The sequence below is a fragment of the Lepidochelys kempii genome, chromosome 6 (assembly GCF_965140285.1).
Source record: "Lepidochelys kempii isolate rLepKem1 chromosome 6, rLepKem1.hap1, whole genome shotgun sequence".
Classification (NCBI taxonomy): Eukaryota; Metazoa; Chordata; order Testudines; family Cheloniidae; genus Lepidochelys; species Lepidochelys kempii.
The window spans coordinates 124,783,879-124,810,297 of record NC_136385.1 but is presented as its reverse complement, the minus strand read 5'-3'; the positions used below and the strand labels follow the sequence as shown (position 1 = coordinate 124,810,297).

The 26,419-nt window shown below is 44.4% G+C and overlaps 1 protein-coding gene across 10 annotated transcripts in view; it reads left to right on the top strand.

Moving 5' to 3' along the window:
* FBXO34 (F-box protein 34) overlaps positions 1 to 20,684 on the top strand; it is a 63,222-nt gene extending 42,538 nt beyond the window's left edge. For 9 of the 10 annotated variants that reach the window (XM_073350052.2, XM_073350051.2, XM_073350049.2 and 6 more), the window contains 2 exons: positions 10,855 to 11,054; positions 17,951 to 20,684. In XM_073350052.2, coding sequence (XP_073206153.1) covers positions 10,978 to 11,054; positions 17,951 to 20,135 — 2,262 coding nt within the window. In that variant the 5' untranslated portion in view covers positions 10,855 to 10,977 and the 3' untranslated portion in view covers positions 20,136 to 20,684. The remainder of the gene's footprint in view (positions 1 to 10,854; positions 11,055 to 17,950) is intronic. The other variant, XM_073350054.2, reaches the window with a different exon arrangement.
* The last annotated feature ends 5,735 nt before the right edge of the window (positions 20,685 to 26,419 follow it).

The window sequence follows — 26,419 nt, the reverse complement described above, 5'->3', positions numbered from 1 at the left end:
GCCCCAGGACCGACCCTCGGGGCACTCCACTTGATACCAGCTGCCAACTAGACATGGAGCCATTGATCACTACCCATTGAGCCCGACAATCTAGCCGGCTTTCTATCCATCTTATAGTCCATTCATCCAGCCCATACTTCTTTAACTTGCTGGCAAGAATACTGTGGGAGACCGTGTCAAAAGCTTTGCTAAAGTCAAGGAACAACACGTCCACTGCTTTCCCTTCATCCACAGAACCAATTATCTCTTCATAGAAGGCAATTAGATTAGTCAGGCATGACTTGCCCTTGGTGAATCCATGCTGACTGTTCCTGATCACTTTCCTCTTCTCTAAGTGCTTTAGAATTGATTCCTTGAGGACCTGCTCCATGATTTTTTCAAAAGCTGTTTAATTTTGTTTTTGTGTGTGGGGATTTTTTTGATTTTTGTTTTTATTAAAAACCAACCCCAACAACCCTGCCACTAAATCTGGGGTCCGTTAGGTTGGAGATCCAGAGTGGTCCCAACAGTGCCTTAATTTCCCCCCCTCCACATACAGACTGTCAGGATTGAGAGCCTGTAGGCTTTGTCCTGCAATTGAAGCTTGCTGTCACTTCCAGCATCTTTCATGTGTGGATGAATAACCCAGAAAATCTTATAAAGGAAAAGCTAAAGGTAGCTCTAAAATGAGAGCATGAAGTCTCCAGAGCTCAGAGAGAACATGTCTATTTCTAGAGCACATTCTGTTGCTCTATATTGGGAAGGATTCAGAGATATCTCCCATCCCCATGCCCACAAAAGTAGTGGCAGCTCAGCTGAAAAGTTAACTTAGAAATTTCCACAGTTAACAAATTGTGGGCTTTACATGTCATATAATTTAGATGTAGCTCATAAATTGTGGCCTTGAACACTAAGCATTGTAGCCACAATTTTTACCTGTATCTAGTAACCCGAGCACACAGCAGCTCTGAAACAACTAAGTAGAGTGTAGAACTACCTCTCTGTTCTGGGCTTGCTATAGATTATAAAGCATCTTGTGCCAAAGGAGAAGACTGGCCCAGCACCAACTAGAAAGTGGAGTAATGCGAGGTCCATGTGACACAATTTTTGCCGCCAGCACAATAATGGCATTGGCAATTACTGGGTTGTTTTCGCTTTGTTTCCTCTAGGAAGAAGCAGAACAAGTCTAGTGAGCTGGTTCTTGTTATTCATCCTAAGGGAAATTAACAGGTGGCGTCTGTAGCCAAATCTTAATTCTGCTACTTATTATTCGGAAGTGGTAGGATTAGTAAAAAGTAGTGCTGAAACTGATCACAGGAGCTTGAAAATACTTTGTTAGCGGTAGGTGGCAGGTGATCTGCTCTAGACTTCCTCTGTCCTTTATTCGAAGTTTTCTGGCCACCTTGAAGTGTGGCATGTGTTGGAATGATGGAGGAAATACTTAGCTGCAGGTTTGAGACATCCTAAAGTGACACGATCTAGGAAAGGAAGACAGATTCTTCCTTTAGTGTTCTATTAGAATAAGTGCTTTATTAGAACAAGAGCACTAAAGTTACTTGTGTGGTTTTGTCTTTCCCATGCTTTTGGGACAGACGTCTCAGTGCATATTCTCTGTCACTTACTTTGCCTCCTGGGCTCTTTTTTTTTTTTGGTCTTCTCTCTTATAATCCATTCAAAGAGCTCAAACTTTTTCATCTGGTTTGTGGCCTATCAATGTCTAGAGTGTTCAAAACTATTCTAGGTGCAGTGCTGAGTTTCCTGGAATAAGACTTGTTCCACAAATATCACATTTAAAAAAAATAAATAATGAAATCTTCACTCTCTAATTTTGAATCAGCAATATTTTTGAACTGTATTTGATATAATCCACAAACGCTTGAGATTTAATTTTAAACTTCCCCTTTTTTCTTGTAGTGTGTAACTTTGATTAAATTTCCCACTGTTCAGGTGCATGAGGAAGAGACTGGGGTGGCCCTTTCGTCATGCTTAATGAAGGAGGACAAGCAAAAGTTTGTGTTGCCTGTATAGATGCACCTGGGATAAACCCGCTTTGGCTGGTATTACTCCCCAGGGTGTTAATCCCTGTCTTGTAGACTCAGTGAAGACTAAAGCAGTCAGTGACTGTACTCTGTGTCCGAGCGAGATCTGGGTATGGATGAGAACTAGCTGACAAAAGCTTAACGTATTCAAGACTGAAGTGATGATGGATAACTGGGGAAAGCAACTGGAGGGTAGGGTAAGAATAGTAGGAGCCACTTCAATTAAGTATGTCCATCATTACTTGATCAGGTTTGACTCCCAGTGGCTACTAGAAGACGAAGTAGCAGCAATGACCAGTCAGCTTTTTATCACTTACATACATGCAGAAGGTTGTGACCTTTCCTTTCAGATATGTACCTTGTGACTGTCACTCATGTCTGTCACCATGAGATTAGATAATTTAGTGTGCTCTGTGTGAGGCTATGCCTTAAAATAATTCCAAAACCGAAGGTGGCACGGAATGTGGTGGTCTGCTTGATAAGTTGCTTTCCCCAGTCATCCATCATCACTTCAGTCTGCTTGATAAGTGGAGTATCTCTCTGTGAGCATATGCAACCAGCTCCATCATCTGCTCTGGCTGCTTGTGGTTTTCTGGGTGAAGTTGAAGGTGTTGGTTGGACCTATAAAGATTTCAACAGCTTCACTGCCTACCTGAGACTGCCACTCTCCCTGTGCCATGCCCTACTACCGCAATGATCAGGAGAAGCACTTGAGCTGAAATCCTGTTAGTATATGAGAAGGGGCTACTGGCTAGATGTACTCTGAGAGCCCCACAACTTTGGAATATGCTCTTTCCCCTGGATAACAACAGTCTGAATCTGGGGACCTTCAGGGGATGCTGCAAAGCTCATCCTTTTTCCAGGTACCTGGAGATGTGGGATGTGTGAATTGTAAGGGTGGGATAATACTGGAGAAAGGCTAAAGGTTCTGAGTTTCCTGGTTTTCTGTTGGTAGATGTTATGTTACATTGTCTTGCCACGTTCAGCCAGGTATGTGGGTATCAATTTTGTTGCATTCTTCAGTAATGTCCAGGGTGCCTGGAGAGCATACAGATCAGTATCCCTTCTAACATTCTATATTGGTCTGAAGTGTGTGTGTGTGTGTGTGTGTGTCACGTTTCTGGGGTGAGCAGTACTATTGACCCCTCACTCGACCTCTCCACGGGCACCCCCTTCCAAGTTATAGGCCCATGCCTGCATTTCTCTCAGGTTGGAATCTGCATTTTGCCCCATTCCTAGATTGGGTTCCCAGATCACAGCACCTGTGTGTCTTAAGCAGGTCCAGCTGGGTTTTGTCCACTGGTATAGACCTCCCTCCAAGAGCTGTGGACAGTGAGAGAATGCAGACAGGACAGCATCTGTGGATGTTATCTTACCTAAACCTTAGTCTTCCCATGCTAGGTGCCCCTCTGCGCCCCCCCTCCCCCTCCAGCATTGGGGCTGGGCGAGACAGACTGCACCTCTGAGGCTTATGACTTTATTTCAGGTTGTCCCCCAGTAAGTCTCTCTCCCTCTGAGTTCACAGGCAGTCTTGTTCAAAGCTTCTTTGTCTGTCCTGGGAACCCTGGACCTAGCCAGTCTGGTTTATGCACCTCACCAGGCATCTGAGGTAGGCTTCCAGCAGCAGATTCACTGTATTGTTCATTAAGCACCAGCATTTGAGTTAGTCATTGTCTGCCCTCCTGGAGATGTGTAAAAACCACTTAGGATGGAGTTAACTCTGCCCCCCTGCAGCAGGCAACATGATAGTAATTGTACAGAGGTACAAACTATTTATAAGAAATACAGATATCTCCCACATTCTTCATGAAACAATACAATGAAAATAGTTGCTAGGACTTGGGGGTTGGACTAGATGACCTCCTGAGGTCCCTTCCAACCCTGATATTCTATGATTCTATGACTATCAGGGCTGCAATCAAACAACGAACCTTCTGAATGCATTCAATGAAGTGAGCTGTAGCCCATGAAAGCTTATGCTCAAATAAATTTGTTAGTCTCTAAGGTGCCACATGTCCTCCTTTTCTTTTTGTGAATACAGACTAATACGGCTGCTACTTTGAAACTTGGGCAGAAAGAGGCTGGTGGAGGTAGGAGCAGCTTTGAAAGAGCTAAAAGCTCAAGGAGAAACTTCATCAAAAGATTGTGCTTGTAGAACTTCTTCCCTGCTTGGAGGCCTTCCAGCGGGGGGCTTGATCACAGAAACATTCAGTTGAGGAAGACGGGGGGGGGGAGTGGAGGGGGGGAAGAAGGCGGGTGACATTGGAAATGGATGAGGGTTAGCCTTCATACTTGTCCGTCTTGTCACTTTTAAATAGCATGGTTACCTTGAAGCCAGTCTTTGGAGACCTTGCCACAGGTCTGTTATGTGGAGAGCAGGAGTACTCGCCATTTTATTAGCCTAGACCCCGTGAACCGAAATGTGTTAGAAAAGTTAGAATGCTCTGCACAGCACACAACCTCCTCCTCCTCCACCCTTTCGTTTGGTAACTGACCATTAGTCTGAGGACCTGGGTATCTAGGTATCTGGGTATCTACCCCTCTAGTTGCTCTTAGCTTAAAAAAAAAAAAACTTCTTCAGGTCTGTGAAGACTTGTGAATTTCCCTGCAGGAGGTTAACTACCCTGCCTTTAGGTAGAGAAACTCCTGCTCACAAAAGACACGTCCCTTTTGTTATGCTTGTGGCTTTGTCCCCTTCTACAAAACCCTTTAAAATCTTTTAAAATCCTTCTGTGCTTCTGGTTAAAAAAAAAAAAATCTCAAAATGATTTCAAATTAATCCCACTGCTACCACCATGTCAGGTTCCTTCCCCACTCTGAACTCTAAGTTACAGATGTGGGGACCTGCGTGAAAGACCCCCTAAGCTGATTCTTACCAGCTTAGGTTAAACGCTGCCACCACCAAAGTGTCTAACAATAATAACAGGGGAAGTGCCCACTTGGAAACGTCTCTCCCCCCCCCAATCCCCCCAAGCACTATACCCCCTTTCCTGGGGAAGGCTTGATAAAAATCCTCACCAATTTGCATAGGTGAACACAGACCCAAACCCTTGGATCTTAAGAACAATGAAAAAGCAATCAGGTTCTTAAAAGAGAATTTTAATGAAAGAAAAAGTAAAAGAATCACCTCTGTAGAATCAGGATGGTAAATACCTTACAGGGTGATCCGATTCAAAACATAGAGAATCCCTCTAGGCAAAACCTGAAGTTACAAATGGACACACAAACAGGAATATACATTCCATTGAGCACAGCTTATTTTATCAGCCATTTAAACAAAACCGAATCTAACGCATATCTAACTAGATAGCTTATTAACTCCTTACAGGAGTTCTGACCTGCATTCCTGCTCTGGTCCTGGGAAAAGCATCACACAGACAGAGAGAACCCTTTGTTTCCCCCCTCCAGCTTTGAAAGTATCTTGTCTCCTCATTGGTCATTTTGGTCAGGGTTATCGTAGCTTCTTAACCATTTACAGGTGAAAGGGTTTTTCCTCTGGCCAGGAGGGATTTAAAGGTGTTTATCCTTCCCTTTATATTTATGACAACTTCACTCTTGGCTTTAATTCCTCCTGCGCTTTGGCCCTTGAACCTCTGCTGTTCTTGCAAGATCAGGGTTAGATGCATAGCATCCTCAACTCTCCTTGATATCCACTTACTGTAGCTCCCACTGAAGGGCTTGGTCTCAAATGTTCTCTACATCACCTCCCCTCTGCCCCCTTTGTATCTTCTTGGCCATTGAGCCTTATTCTTGTTGGCCCATCAATGTCTTTGGTCAGTGGTGTTTCATAAGCCAAGAGGCTGTGGGTGTTTGGCTCTGACGTACAATATCTCACCACCATACTTGGCCTACACACTATTGCCAGTTTCTGTGAATAGCTTTGTGCCATCCAGAGACCTGTGAATGTTGAGACTAAATGAAGTGTAAGCAATGATTTTGCATTTCTCTAGGATTCTCTCAGATCACGGAAGCTACAGAGCATTTTTCATAAATTCCACGCTCTTTGTAAGTAACAGACGGGGCTGGAAAGTGAAAGAAATATATATCTCTTAAAATATTCTAACTAAAACAGTAGGGAGAACTTGATATAGGTGGAGTGCTATGACCCAAAATGGAATTTGAACAAATGCTCTTGTTTTGTGAATTTGCTGTGGGATCTCTAATGACAAGGGGTCAGGATTTGACTTCATCTCTTGGAAGATTGGGCACTTCCCCCAGCAGTCTTTTAACACCATGTTCAACATTTACTCATCTATGGCATAGTTAGCATCACTTCTACAGCGTCCTGAGAATGACTTGGTGGTCTTTCATCCAACTAGTGTAGTGACAAAACCTTATTTAGCTTGACAGCACCCTGAGCTTACCTAGCTGACCAAAAGGTCAAGGTGATAGAAGCTTAAGTGAGCCTTATTTTCACAATTTTGAATTTTCTTAGGTCTAGCCCATTATACTTCCTCAGTGGATCAGGCACATTCAAACAATTTTGAATGAAAATGGAATGGGCAAGGAGTGTATTTTGTTTGACCAGGAACAGTACAACATTTGTTTCTGCTGAAGAACTGTAGGTCACTGCCTTGTTGCTATTTCCAGCTAGAAGGTGCATTTCTGCCCCGAGTGACTGGCCTGGCCTAATTTTTTGAATCCTTTCATTTGTAAGTTAGTGTTGCTACGGTGTAAAGCTGAGACTTCCTTTAAAGTCCATGCCAGAAAAGGCCTAGCTACTGTGATACCTCCGGAGCTCAAATAGTACTGTATCTCATTGCCCAAATTAAGGGACTTGGCTCTGCATTTGCCCTCATCTGAGTTAGGATATCAGTTTTCACAAACTGTGGCAGCAATACAGAAATCTGATAATAGGATACTGAAGTTTGCAGTACAGGTTGAGCTGCCTGCCAGCCATTGCCTTAAAGGAGAAATGTGCCTATTCATACAGTGAGGGGCTGAATTCCTTCCCAGTGCTTATCTGGAAGGGGAATGCAAAGAAGAAGAACTGGATGAGGCTGCTGGTTCTCTTTTCTGTTTTCCGTACAGCTTGGTATTCCGTTAATTATCAAAAAGTAATCAAGGGTGAAAACTGGAATACTTCCTGGTGGGAATGTCTTCTCCAAGAGTAGCATTCTAGAGCCGTGATAGAGTTGTGGTGAGCATATCTGGGACTGAATCCTGGACATCTGGATCTAAAACATAAACCTCTACTGCTTGAGCTGAAGAAGTGGGTCTATGAAGTTGGAGACATTAGCAATCTAATGAACCCCTTTATGTGGACCAGCCACTAGAGGGGGACTAAGGGACACCATCATAGGACCTAACCACATCAGCCACACCATCAGGAGCTCGTTCACCTGCACATCTACCAATGTCATATATGCCATCATGTGCCAGCAATGCCCCTCTGCCATGTACATTGGCCAAACCGGACAGTCTCTATGCAAAAGAATAAATGGACACAGATCTGACATCAGGAATTATAACATTCAAAAACCAGTAGGAGAACACTTCAACCTCCCTGGTCACTCAATAACAGACCTAAAAGTGGCAATTCTTCAACAAAAAAAACTTCAAAAACGGACTCCAACATGAAACTGCGGAACTGGAATTAATTTGCAAACTGGACACCATCAAATTAGGCCTGAATAAAGACTGGGAGTGGTTGGGTCATTACAAAACCTAAACCTAATTTCCCCCATACTCATTTCCCCCTACTGTTACTCACACCTTCTTGTCAACTGTTTGAAATGGGCCACTCTCATTACCACTACAAAAGTTATTTTTCCTCTCTTAGTATCCTGCTGTTAATTGAATTGTCTAGTTAGACTGACCTCACACTTGGTAAGGCAACTCCCATCTTTTCATGTATTTATACGTGCTCCTGTATTTTCTACAACATGCATCTGATGAAGTGGGTTCTAACTCACGAAAGCTTAGGCCCAAATAAATGTTAGTCTCTAAGGTGCCACAAAGATTCCTCGTTTTTGCTGATACAGACTAACACAGCTACCACTGTGAAACCTGTGGGATCATGGTTGCATGCCACATAGGATATCCTTAACTGTCTTATACTGGGTGCAATAGCTATCCATATAGTAACATTTAATAACACCTTTCTCTGACGAATTACTGATGACAAGTCTCTCAGCTCTGTTTTTCTTGCCCCTCCCCTAACACACTTCTCTCTTTGGTGTACCTCCACTTTTAGCCTGTTCCAAAATGCCATGTGAATTTGCCCTTGACTATTTTAATGCAATTCTGGGTGCAGTTAAATTTTTTCCTCCTTTCTGCAGTATTCTGAATGAGCTATTTTAACTTACCCCCAGGGAGCTTGTGTTTGGCCTCACTCGCCAGTTAGAGCGCTTTGGTTTGTTAGGTTTTTTGGTGTGACTTTGTACCGTATGGGTATGGTTACAGGTAGGATTTGGAGATGGTATCTGTGCATGCTAGTTTATGAATATTAGCTTGCTCAGAAGCATTTAAAATATTTTTATTGGAGTTACCCTAGCACAATGGACTTAAATAACATGCACAATGCTTACAGAAATGTTTTTCAGTATGTTACTTTAACCCATGCACAAGGTATCTGGCATTTTTAAAATGCCACAATTGCCATTATATGCACACCAATGTAGTACTTCATGTCTACACGTGACAGCTCCTACTGGGTCTGAAATCCCAGTGTGGATGAGCCCAAAAAGGGAAGCGACACCAAAGCCTGGGTGAAAATTAGGACCTAAGTGCTCCCATTGGGCGCTGGTGAGGCAGAATATAAGTAAAGACCTTTATGTAACTTTTTTGGTTTAACTCCCTGTTAAGATTCCAGGTGTAAATTCTTGATAGAAACTCACAAGTTACTCACACATTTGCATATGCATTTATCATGGCCAGAAATTTTTCTTTTTTAAAATACCATTTATTGGGAGTGGTTTATAGTACAGATTATATTCTGTGCTGCAATTTTACGTTTGCAAATAGGTCTTTGTCACACACAGATTAGGTTGTGACTGTGCTAATGAACTTGTGTTCTAGTAAGAAGCTTTCATTCTTGTTGTGTGAGTTCAAAGCCACCTAAATGCTTGTTCTGTGTTCTATAGAGTCAGTCAGAAATTCTCTAATTCCCCCCACCAGCTCTATCATTCAATGTGTTTTTTTGTTCTCCAATTTGTCAAGGAACTTGTGTGTGCCAGGAATATGCAGCATTGATTTTTTTTTTTCCCGCTGTGAAGACTGCAAGATTACAGAGTGAACTTTTTTATTTTTAGGCTCCTGCTTAGTCATATATGGGCAGTTGATTGACCTGCCTTCCCACCTCCAAAGGGTGTGTGAAATAGCTAAAAGAAAAGGAGTACTTGTGGCACCTTAGAGACTAACCAGTTTATTACTCTAAAACCTGTGAAATAGCTGCCACTCTTAATCTCCACCATAGACTTGTATCCGAATGCAGCTTGCCTTCTCTTTGCAGGAAAGTTGACCTTAATTAGTTTTTCAATGAGTCATGGTCAGATTTACTCTCCCCCTCAAGGAAAACTGTGTTAGTGAGGCTGTGGGTGGAGTTGCTGAGAAGGTGTAATCAACATCAGCAAAGTATTGATTAGGGGAGCCATTCATAGACCTATGAAGAGAGAGTTGCTTTTTGATGGGCAAGGCTTTCTTTTTGGCAGGCAGGCACCTGCTAACAGATTGTGCTATGCTCCCTGGCTGCAGAATTTTTGATTTCAGTAAACACTTGGCTTTAGCAAGTTCCTCCTCCTGCCAGGAGATTCTGCTTGTCTATGTTACCAAGATTTCGTTGTAAGAAAGGGGAAGCAGGAAGAGTGCTGTGCAAAGCTGTTGTCACGGATAGAACAACCTGCTACAATAAATGACAGGTTTCAGAGTAACAGCCGTGTTCGTCTGTATTCGCAAAAAGAAAAGGAGTACTTGTGGCACCTTAGAGACTAATCAATTTATTTGAGCATAAGCTTTCGCTGTAGCTTACGAAAGCTTATGCTCAAATAAATTGGTTAGTCTCTAAGGTGCCACAAGTACTCCTTTTCTTTCTACAATAAATGGTAAATCTTCTGGGTCACGGAGTTACAGTTAGCTTGGAAAAATGGCATTCCTTCACTATGGCGTCACTGCACATTGTCCTCTAGAGAGGAAGCAAACAATGCGCTGTAGAACAAGCTGTTGGCAGCTCACATTTTAATGCATGAGTTTTTCCAGGTCTCATGTGCTGGTTCACTTTTTCCTTTTAGGTTTCAGTTTTAAAGGTGGCTGTTGTTACTATCCAAATGTTAATGCAGTGCTAATAGTGTCTGCTGCAAGAACAACAAAGTACAGATTGGAGATACTCCATAGCAGCCTTGTTCTGGCTAATTTGCTCTCTTATCTGTATGTGGTGTTAACAGAGGACAATTTCCACTAAGTTCTGAGGCAGCCTGGCAGTATGTGTTTGTACTTTTTGAAATCCAGTATGTCACTCAGCTTGGAAAGCTAGCATCATTTTCTGGCAGTCTTGATGATTTTACTGCTTCAACATTTTAATTTCAGCCTTGAAAACCATACCTCTATGCAGTGCCATTAGGCAGAAAGCATAACGGAGCATGTGTGGTGTTTGCAAAGGTCTTTGAAGATGTAAAGCATGCTTAGTGTTGTTGCAGCCACAGGTAGAATCAAACCTTGGGTTTTCAAGCAGGTGGATGGTTGGTGGAGGTGATATATCCTAGCAGTGCCCAGAGACCCTGATCAGGATCATAGCGCCATTGTATTGAGTCCTGTTTCTACACCTAAAATAGGAAGAGTCCCTGCCCTGACTAGGCTGTGTTCTAACAGTATCGTTTGTATATCTGTTTTGTTTCCCCAGTTTCTAGGTGGCAGAGAGATAGTGAAACGCTGTGTGGGGCAAGAAAAGCAGTTGCGGGAGCCCTGCGTGTAAACAAAGATGGATTGGCTGTGACAGTGTGCCTTAGGTGGGGAGATCGTTATTATGAAGACTTCCTACAGAGCTGGCCTCCACAGGGAACCACTGAATTCCACATCTTCGACATTCCATCAAGTCAAACGGTACAAACAGACCCCAGTTGGGCCATGAATGGTTAACACATGTAGGCCTACCGCTTAATTCCCTGCTTTGTGTGCCAGTCAAACTCTTAGATAAAACCCTTGCTTTGGAGAACCTTTGCCTTTAAGTGAAATATTAACAGTAGTTCTAATCACTGTGGGGCACAATTGTCCCTTAATATTTTTTTAATTAGATAACAGCAGCTACATTGTTACTGCTGCTCATGTCCTCGGAGAAGCCTTTGGGTTTTTGTTTTTTTTTTGTAGCAACAGCTGTAACTTTATGGGGATATGGCTTCAAAATAAAAATATAATTGGAGAGTGGATTGCTGTAGTAGGATTTGAAATATGCAGTGAGCTTAAAAAAGCTAGCAGAAATACCAGTAATCAGTAGGGTGGTCTGTCTGCCTAGAGAGTAAATAATTAGATTAGTACAAACTTAAATTTTGCTTCAAGTGGACACCTGTTTCTCTGACTAAGTTCAGTTGTGCCCTTATTTTTCAAACATTACTGCTTACAAGGCAATTGAGAGCATCTGTGTTGCTATTGCAAGACTGAGAACAACTCCTACTGATGCAGTAAAGAAAATGCAAATGACAAAATAGAGCGCCGAATTCAAGCTTAATAATATAAAAAGCATTTCTCCTTTTTAAAGATGTTGAAATCTTGTAACCTTCCTGGCCCTGGGGGCAAATAGCCAGCTTTCAGCTTCTCATACCTGTGTGTGAAACATAAACAAATTCTGTGTCCTATCTTTCTTGACTGAGTGGGGGGGGACGGACGCTCCATCAGTCTGTTATTGACCTACAGCCAAATCTTGTAGTCTAAGTTGGGCAGAACTCCCACTGACTCCCCGGGGGGTGGGGGTGGGGGGGGGAAGGCTGTTGTCTCTGTGGTGATCGGTAAGAATGCATTGTATCCAGCCCTGCTTGCTCCCACCCCATGTCACACGGGGGGAAGGGTAGTGGGTGTATAGAGCCAAATATGCTGACTTTATGCCACCCAGAGGTTGCTCTATGGCACAGGGTTCTTTGAAATGCCATGTAGAGCAGCTTTTAGGCTGCTTTGCCCTGCCTGAGCCGTGCAAAGGTGACAGACTCTGGGCTGAGAATCGGGGCCAAAAGATTTTGGGGGCTACCAACGCTTACAAGTGGTTGTCCAGAACCAAAATGTATTTTAATAATAACTAGCTCTTGCACTGCATTCTTCATCTGTAACTTTCCAAGTGCTTTACAAAGGAGCTCTGGATCATTATCCCCATTTTGCCGATGAAGAAACTGAGGCACAGGAAGGCGAAGTTACTTTGCCCATGGTCATGTTTAGTAGTTGGTCCAGGCAATTCATTTAGACTCTGTCCTTTTGTAGTCTACAGCCTTGGCCATGGAACTTGTTGCAGACTAGAGCGGGTCAACAAACATTTTCTTTTCCTGTGGAAAATGTCAGCGTTTGGGCAGAAATGTGAATATTGAAATGTTTTGGTATTCAGCCAAGGTTTTTTTGATTTGGAAGTGCTGCTTTGGTGCCTCATGGGCTTGTTCTTCTCTATAGGCCAGATGGAATTTCCCATCATGTGCTGTGGCCTCCTCTCTTGAATCCTGAGAGTCCCTGGCCATGGTGCATTCTGGATGTAGTCTGACTGGGGAGCCTGGCCCATAGAGCAGAAAAACAGTTTAGATTGACGACTTCTAACCAGCCGTACTACAGACTTCTGCTCCTGTATCTAAGCTTTCATGGAAAGTGAACAATTTCTTTGGTTTCTGAGCCTTCATCATTGTAAAGATGATCTTCCAAATATAAACTGATGCAGTAACATCTACCTGAGTCTGCAGGCAGCTTGAAACAGTAGCTCTTGGGTCTTCTCTTCACTAGGAATAAAGGTGTGTTCTTAACTTGTGTTAACTAACACATGTTAAATAATTTGGTAAAATCCTAGTGAAGACAAGGCAGTTTATAGTTTTAATATGAGTCAACACCTCTTTTCCTAGTGAGGATGCACCCTTATAGGTGCGTGAACTGCCCCATTATCTCAGTGGTTTAAAGATAAAATGATACTTTAAATAACATAGCTAATTATTTTACTGCTGATCCTTTTTAGAAGAAACATCCAGGTAACGTTCTTCCCGGGGGCCCCAAAGCCCTAACTGTTCATTAACCAGGTGCCAAAGCTTCCAGTTCCCACCTGATAACTTCTACAATGTCATTGTCTATACATAAAACATCTGAGGCACCATGGTAGAGGCAAACAAATTGACTTTAATACCACAAAGGGTAAGACCCCGATCTTGTGAATCACTCTTGTATTTAACTCACTTTAAAATGCTCAGTTTAAAAAAACTTACCTGCAGCTCCCGCAGTAACTAGCCTGTAGCACTGGAGTGCAGCAGGAATTGAGTTAAAGGGTGTCTAGGCTATGGTTCATATTGTGAGCGAGTTCTGATGAGAAGACTCTTGTTTCTTTTATAGCTTCTAGAATTTGAACATGTGCTGTTACTCTGGGGGTGGGGAAAATGCTTGCTGGTTCATCTAAAACTAGCTCTTTTTTCTAATCTTCACATTGCAGTGGATGAGAACTTTTCCCCAATAAACTTTTTGCTGTAAAGTCTGTGAAATTCTTTTAAAATGCAGCTTGCTGTCTCCCCAATGGCTGAAAAGTTTGATAAACTGATGGCACCCCCAGTCTGTTGGTCAGATGGAATTAGCAGTGCTTCCTTATCACTGCCTAAAGCTATTAGGATTTTCAGCAATTCTAGAGAGAGACACTGTAATTGAACTCTGAATTCAAATGCGGCAATTGTTCTGGCAATAAAACTTAAGTAAACTATGACTTTCTGATATATGATATAATCTGTTCAGCCTTCAGTAGTAGTCTCCACCTGGCCCACCAGTAACTTAAATACTGGCAGAAATGTGAGAACTTAAATGAAGAATCCATAATAGATGATCTGTGATTCTACTCTTTCTCTTGCCATAAACCAGAAATAGCCTTGAGCAGCTGTACCAATTCTGCTGGCTAAGCATGTTGGAGTAATTAGTTCAGTTCTATTTTATTAATTTAATACCTTGCCTTATGTTCAGCGGCAGTCTCCTTAATGAAGGATGCTTTGCTGATTGCCCTGCTTAGTGCATGTCAGAAAATATGTGAAAAAGGAGAAATGAGGCTCTGTTCGATCTTACAAATTTTCCTGGCACTAGAAATTCCATCTGGGAGTTTTATTTTGTACTTCCAAATTACTGGAGTCCAAAAGGCAAAAATGTCTATGTAACTGCAGCGCTCGCTCGCTCTCTGCAAGGGACCTGCAGTTCTAAGGGGCCAGAAGTTGTTTTATTTCTAGTAAAAATTAGTCTCTAAGGTGCTGCGAGTCCTCCTTTTCTTTTTGCGAATGCAGACTGACGGGGCTGCTGCTCTGAAACCTGCCTTTGTTTCTAGTGGGGAAGGGGGCACTTCGGCGGCGCAGTTCCAGCATGAAGAGGAAAGAGGGCCACCGACTGTACCACAAGCGCCACTTTCTGCACGCAGCAGCCTGGATTTTTCTGGGAGGCCTCTCTTCCGGGGAGTGTAGAGACCTCGCCCTCATTACTTCCTGAGCGCAGCCTGAGAGGACGCAGCTGATCAGAAAGTTGGGCGAGGGAAGCAGATCTGAGGGTTGTGTCGTTCAGAAACCAACCTGGAAGGAAAACAGAGGGCCACGGTCACAACTGTTGGAATACCGAGGAAGAGGTGGTCTCGATCCAAGAGAGGAGTCAAAGTGAATGCCTTGAATTGCGCCCAGAAGAGACTTAGCAGCCACGTCCTGCACAAGCTGGAGCTTCCAAAGGGCCTCGGGTATAATGCCCAGTGGCGCCTATTGCACTAACCCAGTCGGCGACAAGCACAGAGATGACCATGGCACAGTCTGCATGTGATGAGAGGTTGCAATCTCCCTACCACGCACAGGCTGGGAGCAGTGGGATGATGGGAAGGTGGTATTGGATCTCTAGATTGTGAATCTTCTGGGAAGGTAGACTAGCCAATGATCAAGACCTCCTGTCCATCAGTTCCCAGTGTACACAGCATAGATCTCAGGTTCGGTGGGTACCGCATACTCTTCTTTCCCTTCTGCCATGAAGGTCAAGGTGGTGAGCGAACTGGAAAGGGAGAACAAAGGCAGAGCCACCCTCTCAGCACTGTGAAAGGAGTTCCCTGGCTTTGGGCAATCTGCTGCAGTGACTCAGTCTAGAACTGTTGTCCCCAAGCTCCAATGCATTTGACGCTGGCAACTGGAGTTGAGGAATCTTAGCTTCTAGCAAACACTCTTTGCTGAATGTTCTACTTTTCTCCTCAGAGGCTGGGTTCCTACCTTAGGCCGAGTTGAAAAACCAGCTTGGGATGGCCCAAGTGTAACTGAGGGTATCATACAGAGCCTCTGCTGTGGTGTGTGAGAAGGAGAGAGCCCAACTAGCCTGCTGGGCCCCAGGTTGGAGTCAGTAGGCGGACAATTAGAAAAACCTCTTGTCTATTGACTGGGGACATTTGATCTGTAAATCATTCCACGACAGCCACCATGGAGCTCCATGATGCTTTGAAGAGACTTTTCCGAGCAGAAAGGCAAAGGTAGAGATGCTTGTTTTGGAGTAGCTGTCAGCTCTTGCTAGTCAGTGGTTTTGGTCACTTGTTGCAAGCTGTCCCAATAAATTTGATGGCATTTAATTCCCATTTAAATGAACAGGAAGAGAGATTATCCTAGTTTCAAAACAGGCTTTACAATGTAAAAATGTTAATCCGTTGCCATGGAAACGTACCCTATAGCTCTTCCTGTAATATGCTTGTGTGACAGTCCAATGAGACCAGAGATGGAAGGCTGCTGGTAATTAGTCCTGCCTCTCCCCCATGGCAGTCTGGGTGCTCCCCCTAGGCCTTCCTGCAGCTTTAGGTTTTTACCGGAGTAGAATTACAAATGTATAAATGTCCATGGGGAAAGGAGGCTCTGAGAGTGTGATCCTGCTGCAATAGAAATGCCATTTCTGTTTCAGTTTGTGTCTCATTTATAGCTGTTAGATTCTCAGTATAAAAACTTCAGCTTCATACTTGCTCAGTTCATAACAATGCAAAATATAGAAAAGTCTTAATTTGATATCTACACCTCTACCCCGATGTAATGCGGTCCTCGGGGGTCAAAAAATCTTACTGCGTTATAGGTGAAACCGCATTATATTGAACTTGCTTTGGACTCAAGCATTTCCGTTAATAGTCACTTCCCGCCCCCTGACTGATCCCTCAGAACCCCTGACCCATCCAACCCCCCCCGCTCCTTGTTCCCTGACTACCCCCTCCAGAGACCCCCTGCCCCAACCAGCCCTCCAAGACCCCACCCCCTAACTAAGCCCCCCTGCTACTTGTCCCCTGTCTGACCCCACTCCCTACTAAACCCCCGCACTCCCTGTCCCCTGACTGCCCCGACCCCTATCCACACCCCCGCCCCCTGATGGGCCCCTGGGACTCCCACGCCTTATCCAACACCCCTGTCCCCTGACTGCCTTGCCCCCAGAATCTCCAAACCATCCAATCCCTCGGCCCCGGCCCGGCACCCTTAACATGCCGCTCAAAGCAGCGTGTCAGAGCGCGCAGCCCCGCCCCCCACCCCGAGCGCTGTTTTACCACATTCTATCCAAATTTGTGTTATATCGGGTCGAGTTGTATCGGGGGAGAGGTGTAGGGTTTTTTTTTCTGTAAGTTGTTTTCAGGCTTATCCTGCACAGAACATTGATCTCTCCATAGGCAAATGCATTTAACTGGTTGTTAACAACATATTAAGAAAAGAAAAGGAGGACTTGTGGCACCTTAGAGACTAACCAATTTATTTGAGCATGAGCTTTCGTGAGCCACAGCTCACTTCATCGGATGCATACCGTGGAAACTGCAGCAGACTTTATATATACACAGAGAATATGAAACAATACCTCCTCCCACCCCACTGTCCTGCTGGTAATAGCTTATCTAAAGTGATCATCAGGTGGGCCATTTCCAGCACAAATCCAGGTTTTCTCACCCTCCACCCCCCCACACAAATTCACTCTCCTGCTGGTGATAGCCCATCCAAAGTGTGTGAGGGGGTGGAGGGTGAGAAAACCTGGATTTGTGCTGGAAATGGCCCACCTGATGATCACTTTAGATAAGCTATTACCAGCAGGACAGTGGGGTGGGAGGAGGTATTGTTTCATATTCTCTGTGTATATATAAAGTCTGCTGCAGTTTCCACGGTATGCATCTGATGAAGTGAGCTGTGGCTCACGAAAGCTCATGCTCAAATAAATTGGTTAGTCTCTAAGGTGCCACAAGTCCTCCTTTTCTTTCTTTGTATAATGGTATAATTACAATTGCTAATTTCTCTACTCAGCTTGAATCATTTTTTATAAAACCCCTTTTCAGTAGATAAGGATATCTACTTGACTGGATATCAAGTTTGGGGGGTTGGGAGGGTGAGAGAGGGAGAGAGAGAAGGGGCTTACAGTTTGGTTAAACCATGAATGCATCAAGGATCTAGACTAAATCAATAGTTATAACAACTGAACCCTGGGTGGAACCTAAAACGCTTTGGGGAGAATATTTACATTTCAAATCTGTTGCCATGACATTTTAGAGAAATTATAATGGAACCTTTCTGTGGTCGTTGGGGCTTATCAAAGCATTAACAGGGTGCTAACGGAAGTTCTCCAAGGGTGAACTGCAGTGACATCACAGGCTGGGAACACTGCAATCGTTGCTGCCCCTGTAGCCATTCTGGCTCTCTCTCTCTCCTGGCTCTGGCCCCCTCCTGTGGCTCCTGTCCCCAGTTGTGGGCCTTATTCTTATGACACTCACATTCAGGGGGAAGTGAGCCCTGGGCAGCTTTTACAATAATTCCTTTTATTTTGTTTTCTAGGGCTTCTGGCATGCACTTAAAGCCATACCTCAAGTTACAGAAGAAAGAGCGATCTCTAGATATAAGCCAAGATTCCCTGAGGGGCCTGCATATGAACCATCAAAGGTCAGCACAGGAGGAAAAGTATAAGAACAACTGCACCAAACTGAGCATTTTACCTACGTCCCCGGTCGTGACTCCATCTCGAAAGCCTTTGGGAATTATTTATCCTAATACTATGTGCAATATGAGTGGGAAAGCTCCAGCAGAAGGCCCAAGTGTTGAGAAGAAGAAGAATGCCCCAACTGCAACAATCCACCAGGGGGATGAGGGGGAAGGACCGTTAGATATCTGGGCTGTCGTGAAACCTGGGAATACCAAGGAAAAGATTGCCTTCTTTGCAGCCCAGCAGTGCAACAACAATAGGATGGGCTCAATGAAACTTAAAAGCACCTGGGATATAGATGGAAGATCAGCTAAACGAAGGAAGAAATCCATGGATCTTATAAAAGCAAAGATTCAATTAGAAAGGATGAGAGAGGCAAACAGGAGATGCACCCAGCCTGAGCCTTTTGCTTGCGGCATTGAGCACTGTTCTGTACATTACGTTAATGACAACGGTGAAGGGATATTTCCAGGTCGATCCTTATCTGTAATCGAGATGGTAGCTTTTCTAGAACACAGAGCAAGTGCTTTGCTGGCCGACTGCACCAAAAACTGCACGAACGCTTCTACTACAAGACTGAGTGGGCAATCCAAAGGTGCACTTCCTGCTTCTGACCCTTTCTCTGCCCCTGGGGCCTGCGAGGTACATTCTGAAAAAGGGACCTGTGGGAGTGGTGAGCAGCAGAACGAGCCTGTGCGTGTGTTGGACATGGTTGCAAAGCTTGAATCTGAGTGCTTGAGGCGCCAGAGCGAACGTGAAGCAGGGAGCCTATCCAGGAACAACAGCTTCCGGAGAAACATAGGGCGGATGTTACTGGCGAATGGCACGCAGTCTGAGTGTGACACTGGGAAGGTATCTTCCAAAGTCCTTGGCCAGGAGGTAAGTTTAAAAGATCCCGTTACAGTGGATGATGCTGGACAGAGAACAAAGCGTGGCCCTTCGGCTGCTGATGAATTATGGGAAGGAGCTGCTTCTGGTCAGCAGTCCTTGGGGGCAGTAGCAGCTGTGGATATCCACATGGTGAACATCAGTGTTAAGCATGATCAAGAACCCTCAGTGAGACCCAGCAGCAGAGGTGATTCTGAAATGATCGTGGAACCTCTGGGATCTGTCCCTTCTGCATGTCCAGTAGCTGTTGGGCTGTCCTCGGATGCCATGCAGAGCGAGAGTACGACTGTTGATTGTTCAGCTAGAGAACCTGTATCTATTCCTAATCTGAATTTGCATCCGACAAGGAGAGAGTCTTTATCCATCAGTATATCGGTCACCAAGACAGAGAAGGGGTGCAGGAAAGAGCAGCCTTCTAATTTTAGCTTTGGTGAAGATCCACTTCCAGGGAGGCTGTTCTTTCTGTATCCTGGTCACCAAAACAAGCAAGAGCACACAGGGTTAGGGAAAAGTACTAAAGAAAAGCCAGGAGAAGTGGGCCAAACTGGGGATGCTGCTGATGATAAAATGTATGAGAGAAATAGTGCTTCCATAGAGCCGTTTGCCCTTTCAGTATCTCCCATGGAAAGTGCTTTGCAGGTACTTGACACTTCTTGTTTGAAAAGGCAGGTGTCTCATGACTTTTTGGAGACTCGGTTTAAAATTCAGCAGCTTTTGGAGCCTCAGCAGTATATGGCCTTCCTGCCCCACCACATCATGGTTAAGATCTTCAGATTGCTCCCCACTAGGAGTCTAGTCGCTCTGAAATGTACTTGTTGTTACTTCAAATTTATCATTGAATACTACAACATAAGGCCAGCTGATTCCCGCTGGGTCCGTGATCCACGTTACAAAGAAGATCCGTGCAAGCAGTGCAAGAAGAAGTATGTGAAAGGGGATGTGTCACTGTGCCGGTGGCATCCCAAACCCTACTGTCAAGCTTTACCATATGGCCCAGGGTATTGGATGTGCTGTCACAAGTCTCAAAAAGGCATCCCTGGGTGTAAATTAGGTCTTCATGACAATCATTGGGTCCCTGCATGCCACAGCTTTAACCGCACTCTTCACAAGAAAACCAGAGGAGGAGGAGCAGATGCGGAAGAGGAATATTAGTGCACATACACTTTCTCTTGGGAGGAGGAAATTTTCATGCTCTGTGCTGTTTACAGTGTATATAATTGTGTTTTCACAGGGCTATGAAACTGCACATACTTAAACACAAGAGCCTTTGCCTTTTAGATGACAGACAGCTTTTAGCCCATCTTTGTAAATAACACTCTTAAAAACTAATTGTACATATAGAGTCTACAGCTGGCTGAACAACTTAATCACTACAATGCAGCTATGATAGTGTTGCGGCTATAGTCGTGTGTTTTTAAGTGTCTTGTTTCAAAATCTGTATATCCTGTATAATATATGAATGTTTCTGAAAAGAAACTCTAAATAGGTAAAGGTTAACTTGGTTAAAGGATCTTCAAATGATTTAACTGGACAACCTTAACATTAGACTAGAACAGATATTTGTTACAGTAGAGTAGCCATGAACAAAAGAGAGGATTATTATTGGATAGGCAGAGTATAAAAAGGTTCTTGTCTCCCTTACCCATGTTGTCTGGTTATTTTTTTTTTTTTTTTTTACTTTAATAAAATGTGCATTCTAGATCTGCCTTATCCGACTTTCTCTTCTTGTACAATTTGCCCTGAAATAAAGTGATGTAAAACTTCAGGCAATAGTTCACACTGTGGTGTAGTTCAGAGGGAGAGAAAAAGTGGGTTCTTATTTCAAATTAGTGCAGTATTTGAAAATCAGTTTTAATGAATGAATTCCTCACCCCACCCTTCAGAAGAACCCTTAGCTTGTGCTCTTTCACCGCTCCCTACACTGGAATGAATGTGGACACAGCCATACCCACTGCAAAACTTAGTTGGGTAGAACTATGCTCAAATGGTACTGGCTGGCTAATTTTAGAACATCAGATTCCGGTCCCCCTCAAGTCTGGCTTGGTTCCTGCCAGAAGCCAGGCTCAACCAAGGGTTGTGCTCAAGATGCTGGGTTGATCACGCTTTCTGCAGGGGGTGTTTAAATGCTGTTTGACTATGTCCAATGGTGTGGGAGCCGAATTAACTGGGCTGCATGACTGCCCCAGGAGGTCTCATGAGGCTGGGTACATAGCTACTCTTGTCTGAACAGCAGTTCCATGCACCAGTCCATCCTCCTGAGGCCTGACTGCTCACAGTTGTACTTCATAAAGTCTGTGACCTGTTACATTTTTAATCTGTGTAATTAATTGCCTTTTCATGGGGATTTTGCACACTTATCCAGAGGGTGTACTAGCCTGTGTGGATTACAATGAAGGCCTGAGAGAACAGTTTCCATAAGAATCCTGTTTTCGCATCACACACACTTTCAAAACAAATTCCCTTTGTGACGTTGTCCAGTTCCGTGCCATGGGGGAAGCAAGGAAGAACTGCAGCTGTCCACCCGTGCGTCCCTCCTGCCAATGGGAATGGAACGAACATGTGACGCGAGCACTTTTCCAGAGAGAGTTTTGCCAGGCAGAGCGATGTAGCAGTCACTTTATTTTGAATGCAAGCCTCAGTCACAGCGAATAAAAACATTCAAAAGGACCAAAGAAAGGAGGGTCTAGCTTCTTTCTAAAAGATACACGCTCTACAAGTAACGCCTCCGGCAAGGGGCAGGGCAGGGGAACAGCTAGTTGCCACAAAACAAAGCATATGTGTGGGTGCTTCTTTCATATGCCCACACGAGGCTGAGGATGTGACTGACCAGGATCGCTGTGAATCACCGGCTCCAATTCAACTGGATCAAAACACATCGTGTGGGAGAGGGGCCCCACTGCACCGTTACCAGACCTGCTGGTGTAGGGATATTCTACCCAGCCTCTGGCAGCAGACAGTTGCCGGTAGGAAAAGTAAGCAGCAGTCCAGTTTGGAATCACTGAAGGCCCTGCCTCCTGCAATGCAGCCTGGAACTGTTCTGCAGCAATGGTTTTTGTTGAGTGGAGGTATCTGCATCTCAACCACTCCCTTCATTTCCAACCTGAGCCTCAGGACTAGCAGCTGAAGGGGAGAGGAGAAATCAGGCTCCCCCTGGGGCCAGTCAAAAAGTATCTCTGTGCTATTGACATTTGTTCCAGCTAGGAAAGGTGGCTGGCTTGGGTTTATGTCAGGGCATGTCTGTGCTGCAGTTAAGACACCCACAGTGGCTCTGGGGCTGTTTAATGGTGGTTTGTGCCCAGGCTGCAGCCTGGGCTCTGGGACCCTTCCACTTCACAGTGTCCTAGAGCCTGGGCCTACACTGCCATAAAACAGCCCCTTAGCGTGAGCCTGGGTCAGCTGGCATGGGCCAACTGCGGGTGTCTAATTGCAGTGCAGACATATCCTAAAACACTTTCCCCTTACTCACATGGATGCAAAGGGAGGGTGCTGGCCCCCTGCTGAAGGGGTTGAGCAATTTTCTCTCTCAAAAACAGCAAGTAGCAGCCCTTATGAGTACGTGTTTCCGTCCCGCACAGCTCTCGTCCTCGGACCATGCAGGACAATGTGTTTTAAAAAGTAAAATGATAATTTAACTAATCCATTACCACCAACCTTTCCTCAGGGCAGCAGTGGGTCTCAACTCTTCGGGGCTGCTGCTCTTCTGGGGCCACCTCCCAGGAGCTGAGCCCAGCAAAGGCTCTGGCACGTTGAAGGAAATCTGAAAGAAGAGACAGGGTCCCTGACACTTATATTCAAGCGAACAGCACCAAGTGGATCCTGTGAGGAGGAAGTGGAAGAGTGGGGTGGGGTCTTGTTCATCTGTGCTGTGATTTCACCTGCAGATGGGCCTGGCTCCTCCAGTCATGGTAGCACCAGCCCAACGAAACAGAGACACAAGGTGGGCGTAGGGATATCGTTTATTGGACCAACTTCTGTTGGGTGACAGGGATGAGTTTTCCAAGAGCTCTTCAGGTCTGGGAAAGGAAATAAATCCCAGCAGCTCAGCTAAATGTGAGATGGAACAGATTGTTTAGCATAAGTAGTGAGCACATATAGTAAAGGACCATTCAAAGTCCTTATGCTAAACAGTCTGTTCTGTCTTGAATTTAGCTGTGATGCTAAGATTTCCTTTCCCAGACCCTAAGAAGAGCTGTGTGGCTCTAGAGCTGCTCTCTCACCCGCAGAAGTTGGTCCAATAAATGATATCCCCTCCCCAACCTCCTCTCTCTTGTAGCCCGGGACCACCACAGCTACACCTACATTGCAAACTAAACATTAGGCAGGTGCAAGTGCTGCTCTCCTTTCTATTCCTAGGGGAAAGAGCAGCAAAACCACCCTAGAAAGGATGGGGTGTGATTTGGCTTTGAGCTTTAGTTAAAGTAAGGAAGAAGGAGACTTCCCCCCCCACCCCACAAAGATAAGATCAAATGCTGTCGCTTCACAGCAGCCAGGCCCAGCTCAGCAAGGTACAAATAGCAGCTGTTGGAGGAAAATATTTTGTAACTAGATAGGGGTTAGTGTGATCACCTTTGGGGTGATGGGTGGGACCCTGGTCACCCTGTTAGGACAAGACAGGCATGAGCATGAGACGGTCTGAAACCTCCAAGCGAAACTTCCCTTGAGTCTTGGAGGAGAAAAAAAAATGTACATACCGAAGGGGAAAGAAGACAACTGCTGCAGCTGCCTGAGCGAGCAGGAGTGATGAGGGCCAGCTGCCATCCAACCAGCCTAACCTGTGCTTTAAGTAGCTGGGTGCATAGAGCATGACTTGCATATTCTTGTCCAGTAGGCTGTCTTGGTGATTATATTGATATTGCACATACGTAGACTCCTTTATCAAACCACCTCAGCCTCCCAGAGGAAGGCAAGTCTCAGTCTGAGCACAAGGGAGCAGAACTGAGCCCCAGAATTTGCTAAATAAAGGGTAAATTCTAATTCAGGGTCTGAGATGTCTTTTCCCCTCCCCCCACTTTAGGCAGAGCCTGGTCTACACTCCAGGCCTCTCTTGATAGAAGTATGTTGCTCAGAGGTATGAAAAATTCACCCCCCTGCATGCTGTGGTTCTACTGACCTCACCCCATCTGTAGATCGCTGTCAATAGGCAAGCTTCTCTCTACATCAGTCCCACCTCCTGGGGGGATGGATTAACTCCCACGCTGGGAGCGCAGCCTTACAGCAGCATCAGCTGCAGCACCCTACAGGAGGAGAAGCCCTGAGAACATGCAGGTCCTGTTACATGTGAGGGATGGAGTCAAAGCCCCCAATGCAGATGTGTTCAAAACCAGGACTGGGGTTAGCCACATCTGTAACGAAGCCAGGCCTACCTGAGAAACTTCCCCATATTGTAATGTCAACTAGGGAGTTTTTTTCTTGGCAACATGTTTATATCAGAAAGAGCCCCAGCGTAGACAAAATTAAATGGGCAAAGAAGTGCTTCTGGCAGTATAGCGCATGTTGCTCATCAGTAGGCCATACCCATAAACGCACTTTTTGGCCAATATAACTGCCTACACTAGGAGGGGTTTGCCAGGGTAGCTATACCAGCAAACCCTTTCTAAGGTAGACTTGACTCAAGTGCATAAGGTACATTTCAATTCTCTAAACACTGATGCTCTTTCCCCATATTTATGAACAAAACACACATGATCATTTTTTTTCTTTAAAAATACACCTTTGGAAAATTACCATTAAAGATTTATTGCAGTAATATAATAAAATTTAGATAAAACATTTGTGTTTCGTTACACCAGTTTGGAAGCTGCAGAGGAAGGCACAGCTTTTCAAAAATGACTAGTGATTTTTAGATGCCCAGTTTGAGACACCTGAAAGGGGCCTGTTTTTCAGCTGATGGGTTCTCAGCCCTGTCCCTGAAAATCTTGGGTTGGGCACTTAAGATCACTAGTTGCTTTCAAAAATCATGGCCTAAGTGGAAATTCCTGCATTCATGGTACCATAAATCATTTAATAAATTCTCCATTGGCTGCCTTCAAATAGAATATGCATAATTGAAGGGGGTTTTCCCCCTCACAACCCCTGGGAAAAACAAACAAAATCTATAAACTAATCCAGTCAAGTGCACTCAAGGTTTGGACACAAACCATCCCACTCCCGTCACTACACACGTGCAAACCACTTTTTTTTCTTTTTTTTTTTTTAAGAAAAAAATTCTGTATTCTGTTACAAAAGCATTTCTTGAAAAGATATTATGTCCCATCTCATTGCAACAATCTTTTGGTGCCTCTGCGCACGTTGAGTGAAATGACATGTTTGCAAAGAAATTATTTCAAAATACGGAAAACATGATGTTTATGATGGTCTATGGCTTAAAGATTTTTTGTGAAGTACCTAATTAATTTTAGTGTATAAAACTAAATGATGGTTCTTGCGTTTATATGAAAAAAGTTGTAATAAGTAGCACATAAAACAGGGGTAGAAATGTGTACGTAAAAGGATATTTACATGGTAGGGTCCAGTGCAAAATAAATGGAGAACCGAGTAATATCAGAGGTGACACGAAGAGCCCAAAATACAGTACTTGTGAGCACGTGCTGGTTGCTCACACACACCAAGGGATCTGATCAGCTGCAACTAGTAAAGTGCCTTTACTTAACACAGTAACGGAATCCTAGCTTCCCCCAGCCTTGGACAGAGTTCCAGTCTTATCCTCAGTAGGAGTCTCTAGGGACCTGGCAGTCTTAATTCAGACTATATTAGACCAGGATTCTTGACGATTCTCCTATTAACTCAACCGTTCCCTTTCCCAGAATGAACCCCAGTCTTGGGTTTCAACTAAAGCAGTTGTATGGATAGAGGGAAATCCCATCTAAAAGTTTACGTTCCAACATTACAGATTTAAGGGTCTTTGGTTTAAAAAAAAAAAAAATCCCCCAAAGTCAGAAAATAAGAAAAAATTAAAGGAAATCCCTATCTCCGAAGGCTTCCTTGTCACAGCCTCACTCCTGAGGCCACGTAGAAAAAGCTGCCATACAAAAGAGGGAAAAGGGAGAGAGAAGAGCTTGTGATTGGTGCGCTTCACTAAAAAAAGCCCGTCACTGTGTGTAAATCTGCCTGGACTCGGGGGCAGAGAAGTATTACAAGTTGCCCTTCTTCCAGCACTCCTTGCTGAAGTTATGTGAGCCAGCACTCAGGAAGTCATACGCCTCATTCTTCTAGTTAGAAGAAAAATCACTACAGAGGGAAAGGAAGAGTGAGGTGAGCAAGCCCCAGAGCCAATATCTGACAAGTGCACACGCACCCAGAGATGACGAAGTAATCCCACATAAGCATTAGCTCATTGCAATCTACCACCACCTGTTTGTACAGGAACAGACGTGTCACCATAAGAGAACAATAAGGTAGAATGGCTGAGATCTTCTATTTGAGGGGAGTGGGAGGGG